The sequence below is a fragment of the Lutra lutra genome, chromosome 8 (genome assembly GCF_902655055.1).
Source record: "Lutra lutra chromosome 8, mLutLut1.2, whole genome shotgun sequence".
Classification (NCBI taxonomy): domain Eukaryota; kingdom Metazoa; phylum Chordata; class Mammalia; order Carnivora; family Mustelidae; genus Lutra; species Lutra lutra.
In genome coordinates this window covers 115629758-115646785 of record NC_062285.1, presented here as the reverse complement: position 1 = coordinate 115646785, position 17028 = coordinate 115629758, and the positions used below count along the sequence as shown (strand labels likewise).

The 17028-nt window shown below is 36.4% G+C and overlaps 1 protein-coding gene across 2 annotated transcripts in view; it reads left to right on the top strand.

Annotated features, from left to right (window-relative positions):
* The window catches only part of DCN (decorin), a 42538-nt gene that overhangs the window by 14039 nt on the left and 11471 nt on the right, over positions 1 to 17028 (top strand). For both annotated transcript variants that reach the window (XM_047741668.1, XM_047741669.1), the window contains exons 3-5: positions 5366 to 5478; positions 12942 to 13155; positions 13959 to 14072. In XM_047741668.1, the coding sequence (XP_047597624.1) occupies positions 5366 to 5478; positions 12942 to 13155; positions 13959 to 14072 (441 nt within the window). The remainder of the gene's footprint in view (positions 1 to 5365; positions 5479 to 12941; positions 13156 to 13958; positions 14073 to 17028) is intronic.

Here is a 17028-nt window from a genome sequence, read left to right as displayed (position 1 = left end):
TTCTGGTAACCATCAGTTTACTTTCTGTAATTAAGAGTTTGTGTCTTTATTGGTCTCTCTCTTCTTTTGTTCCCCTTTACATGTTTGTTTGTTTCTTAAATTCCAACCTGTGCGTGAAATCATGTGTTTGTCTTTCTCTGACTGACTTATTTCACTTAGCATTACGTTCTCTAGCTCCATCCGTTTCATTTCAAATGGCAAGATTTCATTCTTTTTAATGGATGAATAATATTCTATTTTATATCTGTATGATATAAAAATATCTATATCTATCTATTTATCTATCTATATAGATAGATATCACATCTTCTTAATCGGGGGACACCTGGGCTGCTTCCATATCTTGGCTATTGCAAATAATGCCGCTATAAACATGGGGGTGTATATATCCCTTTGAATTTGTGTTCTTGTATTCTTTGGGTAAATGCCCAGTAGTGTGATTGTTGGATCATAAGGTAGTTCTATTTTTGATTTTTTGAGGAATGTACATACTGTCTCCCATATTGGCTGCCCCAGTTTGCATCCCCACCAACAGGGCAAGAAGGTTCCTTTTTCTCCACATCCTCACCAATGCCTGTATTTTCTTGTGTTTTTGATTTTAGCCGTTCTGGCAGGTAATAAGGTGATATCTCATGGTTTTATTTTATTTTATTTTATTTATTTATTTGACAGACAGAGATCACAAGCAGGCAGAGAGGCAGGCAGAGAGAGAGGAGGAAGCAGGCTCCCTGCTGAGCAGAGAGCCGGATGCGGGGCTCAATCCCAGGACTCTGACATGACCTGAGCCAAAGGCAGAGGCTTTAACCCACTGAGCCACCCAGGTGCCCCAATATCTCACGGTTTTAATTTGCATTTACCTAATGATGAGTGATGTTGAGAATTTTTTCTTTTCTTCTCTTTTCTTTAAGATTTTATTTATTTATTTGACAGAGAGAGACATAGTGACAAAGGGAATACAGGCAAGGGGAGGGGGAGAGGGAGAAGCAGACTTCCTGCTGAGCAGGGAGCCCAATGTGGGACTCAATCCCAGGACTCTGGGATCATGACCTGAGCCGAAGGCAGACCCTTAAAGACTGAACCACCCAGGCGCCTTGAGAATCTTTTCATGTGTCTGTTGGTCATCTGGATGTCTTCTTTGGAGAAATATCTGTTTATAAATTCTGTCCATTTTTAAATTAGCATTGTTGAATCCATTTCTTTAGCAGACTGAAGCATGTACCTGTGACTGTTTCTTCTAAATTGGGAGTTACATCTAGAGGCTTAACCAGATTCAATATTCATTATTTGCTTGATTGTTTTTGACAATACTTATGCATAAATGAGGGTCTGTTTCTCCATCCAAAGGTTTATAATTGGTCTCTTCCCATGAGAAATATATGTCATACTGAGAAACTGTACCATTGGATCAGTTATCATGTGGGACAGGAAGGATAGTATCATTCAGACACATGTAGCCAAAAGTTCCTCACAAATATGTCAAAGACACAGAAGACATTGAGAGAAATTTTCAGATGCAGATAATGGAGATGACATATTTGATGGTAATATTTATTCCTAAAATATTTCTGGCCAACCAAGAAACAGAAGGAAAATTACTATTATTATAGCCAGTTGTATTCAAGTACTTCCAAGGAAAATGAGAACCATTGCGAAAGCAGGATCTGAAGAGAGGATTGTACCAAAACATAGCAGGAAAGATCTTGAAGCTATGACCATGAACTTTTCAACATGGGACAGCAGGAAAGACTATAATTTTAAAACTAATCAATCAGGTTGGGGTGGCTGGGTGGCTCAGTGGGTTAAAGCCTCTGCCTTCAGCTCAGGTCGTGATCTCAGGGTCCTGGGATGGAGCCCCACACCAGGCTCTCTGCTCAGCGGGGAGCCTGCTTCCCCCCTCTCTCTGCCTGCTTCTCTGCCTACTTGTGATCTCTCTCTCTCTCTCTCTCTCTCTGTGTTAAATAAATGAATAAAATCTTAAAAAAAAATTAATCAATCAAAAAGATACCTTTATACATGAAGCGGTAAGATCACAACTCTCACGAAATATAGTGATTTATCCCTGCTCTTCCGGAACTTACAGAAAAGAAAGAAAACTAAAGTGCAGGACAATACCTCATGAGCTTATATACAAACAGGAGTTTGGCAGGGCTTATGTGGTCGCCATTGTCTGGTGTGGTTAGGATGAATATTCTAGAGGAGAGGGGTAAAGGGGTTGTTAGAGCACTTTTAGAGGTTGTGAGAATGAAGCTCGAAGGACATGAGTGGGTGGAATATTCCATGAAACAGAAATTATAAGAACAAAAGCAAAAACGAATAGTTAAGAATAAGCATGGTATGTTCAAGGAACAGTATAGATCAACTTCTTTAAAAAAAATATACACTGTGTACAAGTACATATGGCATGTTGCATAGTTCTAGAGTGGGGTCTCATACCATCTTGTTCTTGGTTTAGATTAAACATGAGACACCTTAGTGAAGCCATATAATTTCTCTTTTTTTTTAATAGAAGTTTTTTGTTTTTTTTGTTTTTGTTTTTGTTTTTAATATTTTATTTATTTATTTGACAGAGAGAGAGAGAGATCACAAGTAGGCAGAGAGGCAGGCGGGAAGCAGGCTCCCTGCTGAGCAGAGAGCCTGATGCTGGGCTCCATCCCAGGACCCTGAGATCATGACCTGAGCCAAGGCAGAGGATTTAACCCACTGAGCCACCCAGGCACCCCAAAGTCAAATAATTTCATTTGATTTCTGTTTCTTTACCCATAAAAGGAAGTATTGGACTAATTTAGAAGTTCTTTAATTTCTGGGACCAGTGAGATTGTTTGAATGTTGAACAAGTTAATTTCTTATAAGGTGAAAACCAAATTAAACAAAATAACAACAACCTGCCATCTGCTTATTATAATGATTTTTAAGAAGGTATATTTAATACAGAAGCAGAAGCTAGTTTCAGAAATGTGTGTATCCATGTATGTGAGTATGTGCGTATGTGTAATTTATATTAAAACTAACTTCATTGCACTCATTTGTTTTTCTAATTTTGATATAGACTGATAAGAACCTCATTATAGAGTCTATCTGATCAGCATTTGGAATCATAGACTAGCTGTTACTTAATAGTCCTTCCCTTTGTGACATTCTAAGAACTCATAACTAGGGTAATGTCCCTGTTTTACTTTGCCTGTAGTTGTTGGAAAACCTAGTTGACAGTGCAATGCCCTGGCTAGACCTTAAATGTAACAGTATGTTCTTGCATCTGATGTCAGAATAAATATAAAGTTTTTGTAAAAATATGAATATGTAAAATCCCTGAGATGGATATAAATTTACTAGTAACTCAGAGAAGATAGTAGGGTTATGATTTTAATCATTAAAGTGACTTTCTAAGCATTAAAATGTGAATATCCCAAGCTTTAAGATTTTTTTATGCTAAATCTTCCAAAAAAATAATGTATACAATTCACCCCAAGACGTTCCTAAAATTCTAGAAGGACAACATAACCAAATTGTTAGCCAAGCAGATATATCATTTTTTCCCTCCACAACTGAAATTTATCTGCACTTTAGGTTTGAACAAATGTTAAAAGAGTCACTGGGATTTAAGTTCAATAATGTATAAAAGTGAGCATAAGTGGAAATTAAAACTTTGACAAAGAAGCCCATGGAGTAATAATGAAATGTAGGCAGTTAACTTTTTTTTTTCCAAATGAAAGGCAATGTGTCTTTACTTGGTTGGAGAACACTAATTATCAAAGATTTGGCAGAGGACTGCCACTCCTAATTGCATGAAATTATCAAACTGACATTTCTGAAAATGGCAGTGATCATGACTGCATAATGCCATTAAAAATCCTCCTGCAAGATAGCTGTTTATCACCGAAAACACTTCACTCTTGTCATTGCTCTGTGAACTGTTTCTGTAGTAAGTTCTTGGAATATATTTATGTATGTTTAGAATCACATGCATTTTGATATTTAAATTTATAACAGTTGATCTCTGAATTGGATACTAGATTTTTTTCCCCCACTATCAACAGAGTCATGTGAGTAAAAAAGTTATTTGCAGAGAACTTAGAAGGTAGGTGATTTCAGATACACTTTCTGTAATTTTCATGGAGGACTTGAAGACAGCACGATGACTACCATGATAATTGAACAGCACACACTTACGTAAGGTTCAAAATTGAAAAGACATCTTTCCAACATAACAATTGCATTCCCTGTTACAGTTTTCCTTTTAATTGAAAGCTGTAGATTAATTATATTTTCTACAGGGATGTGGGCAATTTCTGTCTTGGTCATGCTGTGTTCTCAGAACCTGATAAACTGATGATGTCTAGGAGGTATTCTATTGGCTTTGTTGAGTGAATGAAAGAATTCCAGCTTCAAGTACGATGGAGAGGTGGAAAAACTTTTCTGATGTATGTTATGCAATCTCAAATACAGAAAAGATCACATGAATTTGATAGAATTTTAATAGAATATCAAATTTCTGCTTAACTTCCTACATCAATATGAAACAAAGCCAATGGAAGAGACAGAAGCATTTTGAATGTGCCTCTGTGGCAATGGTAGGTTAGGTCAGATGGATCTTCAATGATTTGGCTAAAGCTCTTCTCTACTAAATGGTATATTTATGTAGAAAGGCATAAATTTAGAAATCACATGCACTTAACACTGATCAAAGGAATTATTTTCTTTTTTTATTTCTTTTTTCTTTTTTTTATTTTTTATTTTCAGCATAACAGTACTCATTATTTTTGCACCACACCCAGTGCTCCATGCAATCCGTGCCCTCTCTAATACCCACCACCTGCTTCCCCCAACCTCCCACCCCCCTTCAAACCCCTCAGATTGTTTTTCAGAGTCCGTAGTCTCTCATGGTTCACCTCCACTTCCAATTTCCCCCAACTCCCTTCTCCTCTCTAACTCCCCTTGTCCTTCATGCTATTTGTTATGTTCCACAAATAAGTGAAACCATATGATAATTGACTCTCTCTGCTTGACTTATTTCACTCAGCATATTATTTTCTAAAACAAGAACAATGAGGTAACACCCTAATGTGCCCTGAGAATTTTCAGCCACTCTCTTACAAAATATGAATTTTAGTTTTCACAGCAAAGTAATTACATGGGAAAAATAATGTGATCAGTGTATGATTTTAAAAATATATAGAGCATTTGACTTCTTTGGAAAGGATAAAGCAGATATTTTAAACTATAGTCGATGTAATTCCTAGAAGAAGAAAAATATGGTAGTGGTAAAACTTTCATTGCAACATTGCTTTTTTTGGTGAGCACATCCTTTGTGATTCTGTGGTCCTGCGTCCCTCTTACTGACTGCATATTTCTTTTACTGTCACACAAGGTCTGGAAAAAGTGCCAAAAGATCTTCCCCCTGACACTACGCTGCTTGACTTGCAAAACAACAAAATAACCGAAATCAAAGATGGAGACTTCAAGAACCTGAAGAACCTTCATGTAAGAGTTCTGTGTTTGTTTGTTTGTTTTTGAGTTGTAACAAGATCTGACTCACAGGATTCTTCAAAACAACACTAGGAGTACTATATGGTAATAAATAAGCACAGAAGCATTTATTAAATCCTCTATTTAGGGGGTGAGAGGGGAGCAAAGCATCATATTCATTAACCTCTAAAAAAAATCAGCCAATTTTCTTACATTTACCCCACATATCTTTGGTCTTTATATCCTAAAAAATACTTCATATCTTAGTCTTCTCTTACATTTCATGAATTAAAATCTTTGTCTTCCTAGGTAGATTCTATTTCAATATTGGAGCAAAATACAAAATGGATTACTGAACTTAGTATTAGTTTATCTCTTTGGTCTTCTTTCATTAGTTTTCTAAGAGGTGCCAGTGTTGTTAAGGCTCAAAGATTAGCACCAAGAGAAAAAGGGATAGCCATCTGTAGTTTACTTAGTAAATATAATTCTATCTTCAAATATCTATATATCTACAGCTTGCTTTGTATTTAGAACTTTGCTTATTGCATTCTTATCTGTATCTGTGCTTTAATTGTGACTTTTACTTACCTCTACTCTATTATGTCACACATCCAGTCTACCAAACAGGATTCCAGCAGAAAATTGGTGGCACTCTCTAAAGTGTTCACAGAGAAGGCTTTACTGAAGGGATGATTTGCAGAGGGATATAGGAACCAATGAAGCATTATGAAACACCCAAGCCCACCTTGAAAGAGGTGGGGAGCCGTAGTCCTACCTCCTCATTTCCTGTGTCTCCTATAGGTGAACCTAACTAGGGGCCAGGGTCAAGATCATCTGGGTGAAGTAGTCCCCAGAGTTTATCTTCCCAGGACACAAAGGAAGCTCACAAAGAACGAAGAATGAGTATAACTATAGTTGGGAGAGGGTGTGTGGTAAATGGAGGATGACCAACCCCATCAAATAGGGTTCAGCATTGCTAAGGCAGCCTTCTGTCAGAGTAAGTGCATTGTCTTTTCAGGTAGGGGATCAGAATCCTAATAAACTGTATGCTCTAGTCCAGCTCTCTACCTGTGAGATAAATAGAATGCAGTTTACCCTCAGAATATCATTGCACATTTAGTATAAATAAGCCAACCTTCAATGTCCAAAATAAAAACTGCAAGTCTTACTGTCTCTGTATTCGACTCTGGTAGACCACTCTTGAAGTATTAAGTCTGGTCCTGGGCAAGACATTTTAAGGAGGGCATTAACTGTTGAGTATCTGTAGAATGGTTATCATGAGGATAAAGAATTTGGAAACCATGTCTGATAGGCAGAGTTGACAGAGATATGGATGCCCAAACTGAGTGAAAGAGGTCGTGAGTGACAATTTTGAAGGGCCATGCTGGAAAAGAGAAATTGAATTTACTTGCTTCAACTGTAAGATGACAGAATTGTCTTCTTGACAACTGAGTGGAAATTTCAGGGAAGCAGAGTTTTCCTCAACATTAGAAATACAATGTATAGGGGGCACCTGGGTGGTTCAGTCATTAGGTGTCTGCCTTCAGCTCAGGTCATGATCCCAGGGTCCTGGGATCAAGTCCCACATCGGGCTCCCCGCTCAGCGGGAGGCCTGCTTCTCCCTCTCCCACTCTCCCTGCTTGTGTTCCCTTCTCTCGTTGTGCCTCTCTCTGTCAAATAAATAAAATCTTTTAAAAAAAGTGCAATGTATAGTGTTAGAAGTTTCAGAAAACAATGGAGAGAATTGTTTAGTTATGAGTGACCTATATGTAGAGATAAGTTTACAGGTTCTTATGATGAATATCAGAGAAATACATTTTTAAGGTTGGGAGTATAAACAGAAAACTCTAATTTCAGATCCATTTAGTTCTTGTAACCATTATAGAAAATAATTGAAGGGATGTATAGTAAGCATAGGCAATACATGTAAATATAAAAATAAGACATCTGGCTGGTATGCTTTAGAATAAGAAATATAGATTCAAGAAATAATGTAATGTAAAATAAACTGGTCATCCTATGTTATAGAATTAATATAATCAGGACAAGATTTAGATACCAACTTTCTGACAGCTAGGGTGAGAAAAGCAATAAATACCTACTAGGAGAAAATATACCATATTCTTAGAAGGTTGTAAGGATTTTTTCCTTAAGATTTTAAGATTCTCTATGGAACAATTAATATAAACAAAAGTGGCAAATAAAATGGCATAGTCAGTTTACTGAAGTGTCCAACCATAGGAGACCAATGTAATATAAGTAGTGAATGCTATCAGACAGATCAGACATATCCTACATCAGGTGACCAGTATGTGAGAGAATATGGGACAAAGGATTTTTTAGAGGGGTAGCAGAATTTTGAAAGGAAGAGAAGGAAAAGAGGGTTTTCTCTACAAAAGGAAAGGAAAGAAGAAAATAAGCAGATAGGAGGTGGCTAGAGTGAAAGACAGGCTAGAAAAAGTGAGGATAAGGCTTGAGCTAGAGATTTCAAATCTTGAACCAGTAGGATCCATCTTCACTGTTAGGATGCCAGGCCTGAGCCCCAACCCACCTTTTCTCCGCCTCCATGGTATGCTTTCCCTGGGAGTGGGACAATGGTGATACCAACAAGGTTTGTCAATGACTATTTAAACTATCACCAGATCTGTTAAAAGATTAATTAAGAAAAAATATTATTTTCAATGAACTAAAATTTAAAACTTCATTTTATTTTTATAAGTTTACCCTAAAGCTAATTTTTTAAGGGAGAAAAATTCTCTTACTCAAATCCTAACTTTCTATATTGTTAAGTATAATCTAAATAATTTATTTAAACTCTGCGTGGCCTTAAATAAGAGATATCTGTTTCTGTGACACTGTCATTAAATCTGGCATTTGTAATAATATGTTCTTTCTTTTCCATGTTTCTTTCTCTGTATGTTTTAGGCAACTACCATCTTAGCAATCTCTTTCTTTCTACTTCAAAGTATACATGGAGGAGAGGAAGAGTTTATTAGAGCTTCCAACTCTTCAGAGGATGTTAAACAGCTATTTTTCTCTTACTCTTTCATTCATGATAGTTTCTATCCTTGTTATTATGCAAATAAACATTATAATTTCAGCCAGGAAAGCCACACTTGAATGAAAAGAAGGATGAGAAGTGAAACTTCAGCAACGATTAAAATAGAAAGGATTTGACAGAATGCTTCCTCTCTTCTCAATAGTTTTATCATTTTAGACTCTGTGTCTCATGATGAGTAGTATATTCTGTGTAAGAATAGTTTTATACTCGTATGTAATCAAAAAACACAGTTATCTTGTGAAATAATGGAAAATTAAATATTACAGTGCTAACATTTAATATATTTCCTTTGAATTCATGCTAAAAAAATCTAGTCAGGGAGGTTTTTTTAACTAAAAATAAAATATTTTTAAAGATTGAGTATTAGTAAACACTTGTCTAGCAATTACTATATACTAGGCTTAATACCTATACACACTCACTTACTAATTTTCACAACCATTCTTTTGAGGTGGACACTCTTAATAACGCCTTTATACAGAAGAGGACACCCGGGTACAGAAAGCTTACTTAGTCACGCACTATAAGTCATGCACGTTCATCGTCACTCACAAATAAGAGCCAAATGTTGAGACTGAAACTCAGGAGCACTGTGAATTGAGTCCGTTAATTGCCTATAAAAATGATAGTAACCATACAATTCCTTAAAACCATACCTGATGCAGTGTAAACCGTATATAAGTGACTTTGGAGAAAACTACATCATATTAAGTCAGGTTTCAAGATTATTTTCTTCCAATTTTATTGAACTATAATTGCCATACAGCAGTGTGTAAGTTTAAGGTGTATAGCATAATGACTTCATATATTGCAAAATGATCACCACAATAAGTTTAGTTAACATCCACCATATATAATATTATATATATGTATATATATATACATATATACACACACACACACACATAAATATATACATATAAAACATTTTATATATATATATATATATATATATATATATATATATATGAAAAGAAAAAAATGTTTTTTTCCTTGTGAGGAGAACTTTTAGCTTACTCTCTTAGCAACCTTCAACTATACCATGCCACAATGTTGGCTATAGTCATCATGTTGTACCTTACCTCTCCTGTCCTTATACACTTTATAACTGCAAGTTTGTTTCTTTTGATCTCCTTCTTGGATGAAGGTGGTGAAAATGCTTTTATTCCTACTTTCACTCATTTCCATTGCCAGTCGCCTTCTTCATCACCTCTCCCCTACCTCCCAGGCTAGATCCCTTTTTCTTTAGTTACCAAAGAAGTAGGCCATCCTGGTTTTTGAGGCTGTGCTTCAATTTTATCTCTCCTCCTCTGACTTCTATACCATCTTTGCAAAGTCATGATAAACTGATTCTGCTTGTCTTTTACCTTTTCTTTTCTTCTTCTCTGTTTTTATTTTTATTTGAATTTGTTTTATGCAGAATTGACTCCCAGGCCACAAATTTTTGTTTCTTAAGTATCTTCTGGGATATCTTTTTCCTCTGTGCAACTGCCTCTTCTGGTTTAAGATCTTTCTGCTTTTTCAGTGAGGATCATCTCAGTGCGCAGGGAGAGCTCCTGCAGGGAGGGGTTCATCGGCTGTGAGTCCTGTCAGTTCAACACTGTTTCTCGGGAGCTTTGTTCCCTGGGATGTGCTCAATGACCAGAGAATCTACAATTCTTAAGTTCAGCAATACTCTCTGCATTTTTAATACTCTCTGCATCTTTTTGGGCCATCTGTGTCCAGACTGACTGTTTGGCCCGGGGCTCACCTACTAACTCCACCATTGTAGGGACCGGGTGGCACACATGGCTTCCCCAAAGTGACATCCTTCAGATACTTGGTGGCTTTTCTGATATGCATGTCCTTGATGGCTTAGGCAGTTTCATATGCGTTCTTAAAACAAACACAAAGATTTGAACACCCTTTTTGCATGATCTTGTAGAATTTTCTGGGCCAAGTGAATAGTGAACCATTTTGGAGATCACCTTGGGTTGTTTACAGGAAGAGCTTTCTGCTTTTCATCAGCTGATCTCCTGAAGAATACCTGAGGTTCACCTTTTTTTTTTCTTTTTTTTTTTTTAATATTTTATTTATTTATTTGACAGACAGAAATCACAAGTAGGTGGAGAGGCAGGCAGGAAAGGAGGAAGCAGGCTCCCTGCTGAGCAGAGAGCCCGATGCGGGGCTCGATCCCAGGACCCTGGGACCATGACCTGAGCCGAAGGCAGAGGCTTTAACCACTGAGCCACCCAGGCGCCCCCTGAGGTTCACCTTTGACTTTTTCTCTGGTTTAGCTGGCCTTTTGCATTAGCCAATGGAATTAGTTTTCTTTTGTTTTCCCATCTCAACATCTTGTCATTGCCTGTTATAATTGTAAGGGTGCTTTCTTAAATACATATCACTGTGTATGGCACTAACATCAACCATCTTTAAGTAATACTGTATATACACGATTAACTTTTTTTCACCTGTGGATTTTTCTTTAAGGTGGTTTTATTAAAGCATAGGGACAGGACCCAATGGCAGAAAGAGCTGCCTTACCTATGGATCTGTTTTATGTGAAATTCTAATTCATATAGGTATTAAGATTTTACCTCGTTATGACTAAAATTTACATAGTTTATTTATGTTACAATTTTTTTTAATTTGAAAGCACGAATGTTGCCATTTGAAAGGTGCTTTGCAAATAAGTCTATATACATTATCATGTATGCCCTGTAGGTGCTATTATTCCCACTGTACTGAAGAAATAATTGGGGCAAATGTCACACAACCCCCAGGACTTAAGAGCAGACACTACTGTGGCATGCTCATAGGTAGAGGCATCATCTAGTTATTATCTAGTTTAAAAAAGACAATATTTTATTAGCAGAAATGTCAGATAATAGATCATCAGGGTGATTCTTCATACTAGGTTTTGATATTTAACATAAAATAATCAGATTTTCAGACCATGTTGAATGCATTGAATGATATCTAGCTTTCAGAGTTGTCTTCCATAGATAGCAATAGAAGATCTCCTCTTTCTTCATAATTAAGCATCTGCCACTTTGGGTGTCTTTCAATGATGTAAGTCCTCTTAAACATCTCCTCTGGCTCTAGCTTTTACTAATTTCCTGGACATTTTGCTGGTTGATATTAATTTCCTATGACTATAACTCTCATGTGTTTTTTAATTTTCTGTAATATTCATTGGAATTTCCTGGGGTTTTGTTTTAATCAACCCATTATCTTTTAGGATTAGCTGAAAAACTATTACTTAGAAGGACTTTTAGTTAGTCAAGTAATGTGAACTCCATGAGCATATACATGTGTTAACTAACCAGCTGTTACCTTCAGAAAGTATTCCTGCATTTCTGAATCTGGAAGTTCTCATTGTTTTCTTTTTTTGTCCCTGTGCTTTTCATATATGCACATAAATCCACTACAATTGAAAATGAGGTTTCTTAGACCATACTCAAATGATCCTGAATTCCTTAGGATTAATTGATAGAAAATTTAGAATAATAACAAGAATGGTTCTATAGACATACGTATCATTGGAAGAGAAAGAGGTATCCAAAAATAAGCTCAGCAATAGCTATACATATACCAGTAATGAATGAGAAGCAATTTTGCAGAAACAAAAATTTAAGAATTACCAAATATGTTAGCATATTTGGCTACATAAAACCTTTATATGTAAAAAGGACAAAAACAGAAGAAAAATATATTAAAGCTCTGCATTTCATATTAATTACATCTTTATTTTCTGTAGACCAATTATTAAAATATATTAAAACTTACTAAAATGAGTAGTATTGTGATCAGGTAATCCTTTCTTTCCAAAAAGTACAGAAAACAGTAGCAGAACAAAAGGAAATTCATTTAAACTTTCAAGTGACAAAGAAATGCAAAGAAATTATAATGAGGTACAACATGGTATATTACTTTGACAAACTTTTTGAAAAAAATAGATCTAAATTTATAAGGCTGCAAGAAAGCACAAAATTTTTACTTTTTGCGTTGCTGATGGTAATATAAATTGGTGTCACCATTTGGTACTGGAATTCATGGCAGCAATCAATGAAGATGGATTTTAGGCTGGGGGATGGATGCTCGTGGCGCTGGATTCTTTTTTGGTATCTCGGGTTACTCTTGTAGTTTCAATCTTTAGAAGTATTAACTGTTTAAAAATTAAGTGTCTATCTATGTATCTATATTATAACCTATAACCTATATCTCATCACCTTTATTCCTGATGCTCCTGATGTTCAGATCCTCATACACTTCTTAAGTGAAAGAGTCACATTTGCTTAATTTTTTCTGATTTCTTGCAATATATATAATATTTGATTTTTTCTAATTTCTTGCTATATATATATATATATATAGAGAGAGAGAGAGAGAGAGAGAGAGTTGAAATTAAGGTGTTGTTTTTGTTCATCATCTATAGACATTGATTCTTGTCAACAACAAAATTAGCAAAATCAGCCCTGGAGCATTCACACCTTTGTTGAAATTGGAACGACTTTATCTATCCAAGAATCATCTGAAGGAATTGCCAGAAAAAATGCCCAAAACTCTTCAGGAGCTGCGTGCCCATGAGAATGAGATCACCAAAGTGCGGAAAGCTGTGTTCAATGGACTGAACCAGATGATCGTCATAGGTACAGATATTCTTAAAACTCTAAGGCCAGGATTGAAGGTCCACCTTAGAAGATTCCAAGTAAGCTATAGCTGCAGGAGGTAGACCAGCCAGAGCTTACATATCTTTAGCCTGTAGGAGTAACAGTAGCAAAATCGGCAGAAATGAGATTTGGATTCGTACCTTACAATGTTTTTGTTTCTCGTCCTCGAGGATCTGAGAATGTGGAGAAGTTCTAGGGCCAAAGTCACCCTACTGTATGTCCAAGATGCGAGATGGAATTAGGTAGTGATTGATTAGAGTTATGTGGGGATACCTTTCCATCATGGAAATTGTTTCTATTCTGAACATGTGTAAATCACTCGCTTTAAAAAATGTGTTCTAACGTTTTGCTCCATGTGTGGTAAAAATGGTGATTTTATAATTGGCTTACAAGATGCTAATATCTCAAATTATTTCATATTTTAATTCATCTCAGGAAAGTAATAACACCATAATAAGTGTGACTTATTAACACGTGTTTTTGTTGATTTCTGTGCAATCCTGTGTCTGTACTTTAAATAATCTTGTTATTGTTTTCATCACTATTGCTTTTCCCATAAATCTTTGTTTTCTTATTGTGTTTGTTGTTTGTTTTAAAAAAAAGAAAATTTTGCCTCAGTTTGCTATCCCTTTGAAGAGTGAATCCTTTAATTTCTCTTTGGTTTCTCAGTCAAGTTGTTATCAACCCACATTTCTCTTAAAATCCTTGTCGAAACAGACCCTACTCTGATTTGCAATATCCTAATATTGTCCGCTAAAGCTTTGTATTTATTGCATTTGTAGAACTGGGCACCAACCCACTGAAGAGCTCGGGAATTGAAAATGGAGCCTTCCAGGGAATGAAGAAGCTGTCCTATATCCGCATTGCTGACACCAATATAACCACCATCCCTCAAGGTGATAGAAAACTCTCCAAAGCAGTCTGAACAACTAAATCTTAAAACTTTAACATTAAAAAAAAATTGTTTGGGAAATTTAAATGGTGACTGAAGTAGCCAATGTTATTGCTGGTAAATTGTTTACCCTTGGAAGTGTTTCTTTTGAGCCTCGATGACCCCTGGGCCATCAAGGCCCACAGTAGAGATGGCTAGACCCTTCTACCTATTAAGTCTCTTCTAAGATATAACTTAACACACAATGATTTCATATTAAATAATTGTGATAAAAGAGAAGAATTGTGATAGCACTAATGTACAATTATTTAAAAAATAGAATACCTTAGTGGCATTAAAAAAGAAGATATATGACGTACCTTGAAATTGAGCCAATTTTTACTTCGAGTTTGCAATCTTTTAGTGAATTCCTTTCTATCATAGGACATCTCAGGCCTTAAGAGTAAGAGCATCCACAGAGGTCATGCTCTTGTATGATAATGCCGGTTGTATGTTGTACAGGGGGATTTTGGTCTGTATGGTTGAGTTCAGTTTGTCCCTAATTGGCTCTAAGGCCTTGGGCAAGTTTATTCAATACTTACGCCTCAATTTCTTTATTTTTAAAAATATTTTATTTATTTATTTGACAGAGAGAGAAAGCATAAGGAGGTAGAGCAGGAGGCAGAGAGAGAGGGTGAAGCAGGCTCCCCACTGAGCAGGGAGCCCTACACAGAGCTCGATTCCAGGACCCTGGGATCATGACCTGGGTCAAAGGCAGCCGCTTAACCAACTGAGCCACTCAGGTGCCCCTGCCTCAATTTCTTTATTCATGAATGTGTAATAGCATTAGTTTGCCTTAAAATTAAATAACTAATTAGAGAAATATCTGGTATTCAAATAAGTAGTAGATTAATATTACCTTTTATTATTTCTTAAAATTATTTTGACACTCATTTTGCTTAGGCAAAGTACCAAATACCAGAGACAGAACAATGAATAGGGTCTATTACCTAACTTCAAGGAGCTTATCACCCAGAGCAAAGCCAGACAGCTCAGCAGCAGTCATCACATGGCCTCATGCTAAGGGTTCCCTGGGGGAGGCAAGGAAGCCAATCTTTGTGAATCAGAAAAGAAATCAACTCACCAAAAAAGCAATTCCTCTATTTCTCACATTTTCCCTGCTCCAGGGTTTTAGTCTCACAAAAGCCCCTCCGTATTATCAAATTTTCTCCTCCATCTGGCCCTTTCTCAGCTTAGATATCTCATTCTTGGACTGAGTACAAAGTGTAGGTCCTTGCCCACAGAAAACAATTACCCTTCACTGTACTTCCACAGAAACTTAGCTTCCAAGAAGATATATTCCATAGAATGGTTTCTTACCACCCCTTGCTCTCTCCACAGTCTTTTTGCTACCGAAGATGTTTTTATGCCCATAATAGTAACTGCTGGTATAGATTAGATAGATAGATAGATAGATAGATAGATAGATAGATGATGGATAAATGATAGATAGATAGAGATTGATCTACAGTTTATGAAGCACCTTCATGTTGGGCCTCCAACTTGTTGTATCATAACAAGTGGTTTTATTTTTTTGTTTCTTTTTTAAATCCCCACTGCAGATGTGTACATATCTATATCTATATTTATTATATGTTATATATATTAATATTATCTCGAGTGCAGATGTGTATATATTTATATTTTTAATATATTTTATATTTTAATAATATTTTAAAATTTAAATTATATTTTTATATATTACATGTACACATGTAATATATGCAATGCCCAAATCTATAGAGCTGTAGGAAATGGAGTAGAAAAGCTGGAATTTAAAGTCTGGGTCTTTTCCACTACTTCATGCTGCTAAATGACTTGCATTAAACACAGTCTTTGATTTTGCTCTCCTTCTTAATGCATCCTCCAAAATATGCCTTGGGAACACATTTCATCACTTAGTGACCTGTATTTGTTATTTCTCCTCCCTACCCTAGGTGGTCTTTTCTCACCATCTCTAGCTTACTTTTATGTATTAAACACTTACTATAAAAATTATAGTAACGAAGTTTTGCTAAGCACTTACTAATACCAGGTATTGTGCCGAAAGCTTTTTATGGATTCTTTGCTATGAATCTCAAACCATTCCTCTATAGTAATATTATCATACCTGCTTAATAAATGAGGAAAATGAAGCTTAAAGACATGAAGTACATCGTGCCCAAGGTCCTGGGGCTAGGAGGTGGCCAAGCCAGGACTGTGGTGTGCTGACATGAGTCATGGGCATGACCATTGTACTCTGCTGCCAACTTAAGTACTCCCGCCTATGCATATTTATGCCAACAAAACAGATAAGTCTGCTTTTCCTAGGCTTGACCCTTATGCCTGTATAGCACTATCCTCTGGGAGTCTTTTTTTTTTTTTTTAATATTTTATTTATTTATTTGACAGACATAGATCACAAGTAGGCAGAGAGGCAGGCAGAGATAGAGGAGGAAGCAGGCTCCCTGCTGAGCAGAGAGCCTGATGTGGGGCTCGGTCCCAGGACCCTGGGATCATGACCTGAGCTGAAGGCAGAGGCTTTAACCCACTGAGCCACCCAGGTGCCCTCCTCTGGGAGTCTTAATGTCCACACACTATCTACCATCAATGATGGAAACACATGGGAGTGGAGTGAAGTGGAGAGTTATGAATTCTCCACGTAGACCACATGGCTGGCAGGTCTGATTCCACCACTTAGTTGTTCTGTGACTTCAGGCTAATTTTTGCACATTTCCAAACCTCAGTTTTGCTGTCTGTGAAATGGAGTTGTTACTGACTCCTGTCTTCTAGGATATTTGTGAGGATTAATAAACACAAATAAGATGCATAATGTGCAAACATAGTAGCTGGCCCAAAGTAAGCACTTAATATATTTATCTTAAAAATGCGAAGAGAAATGAAAGGGAAAAAAAGGAGGTAGAGTATAGGTTCTTAGCTAA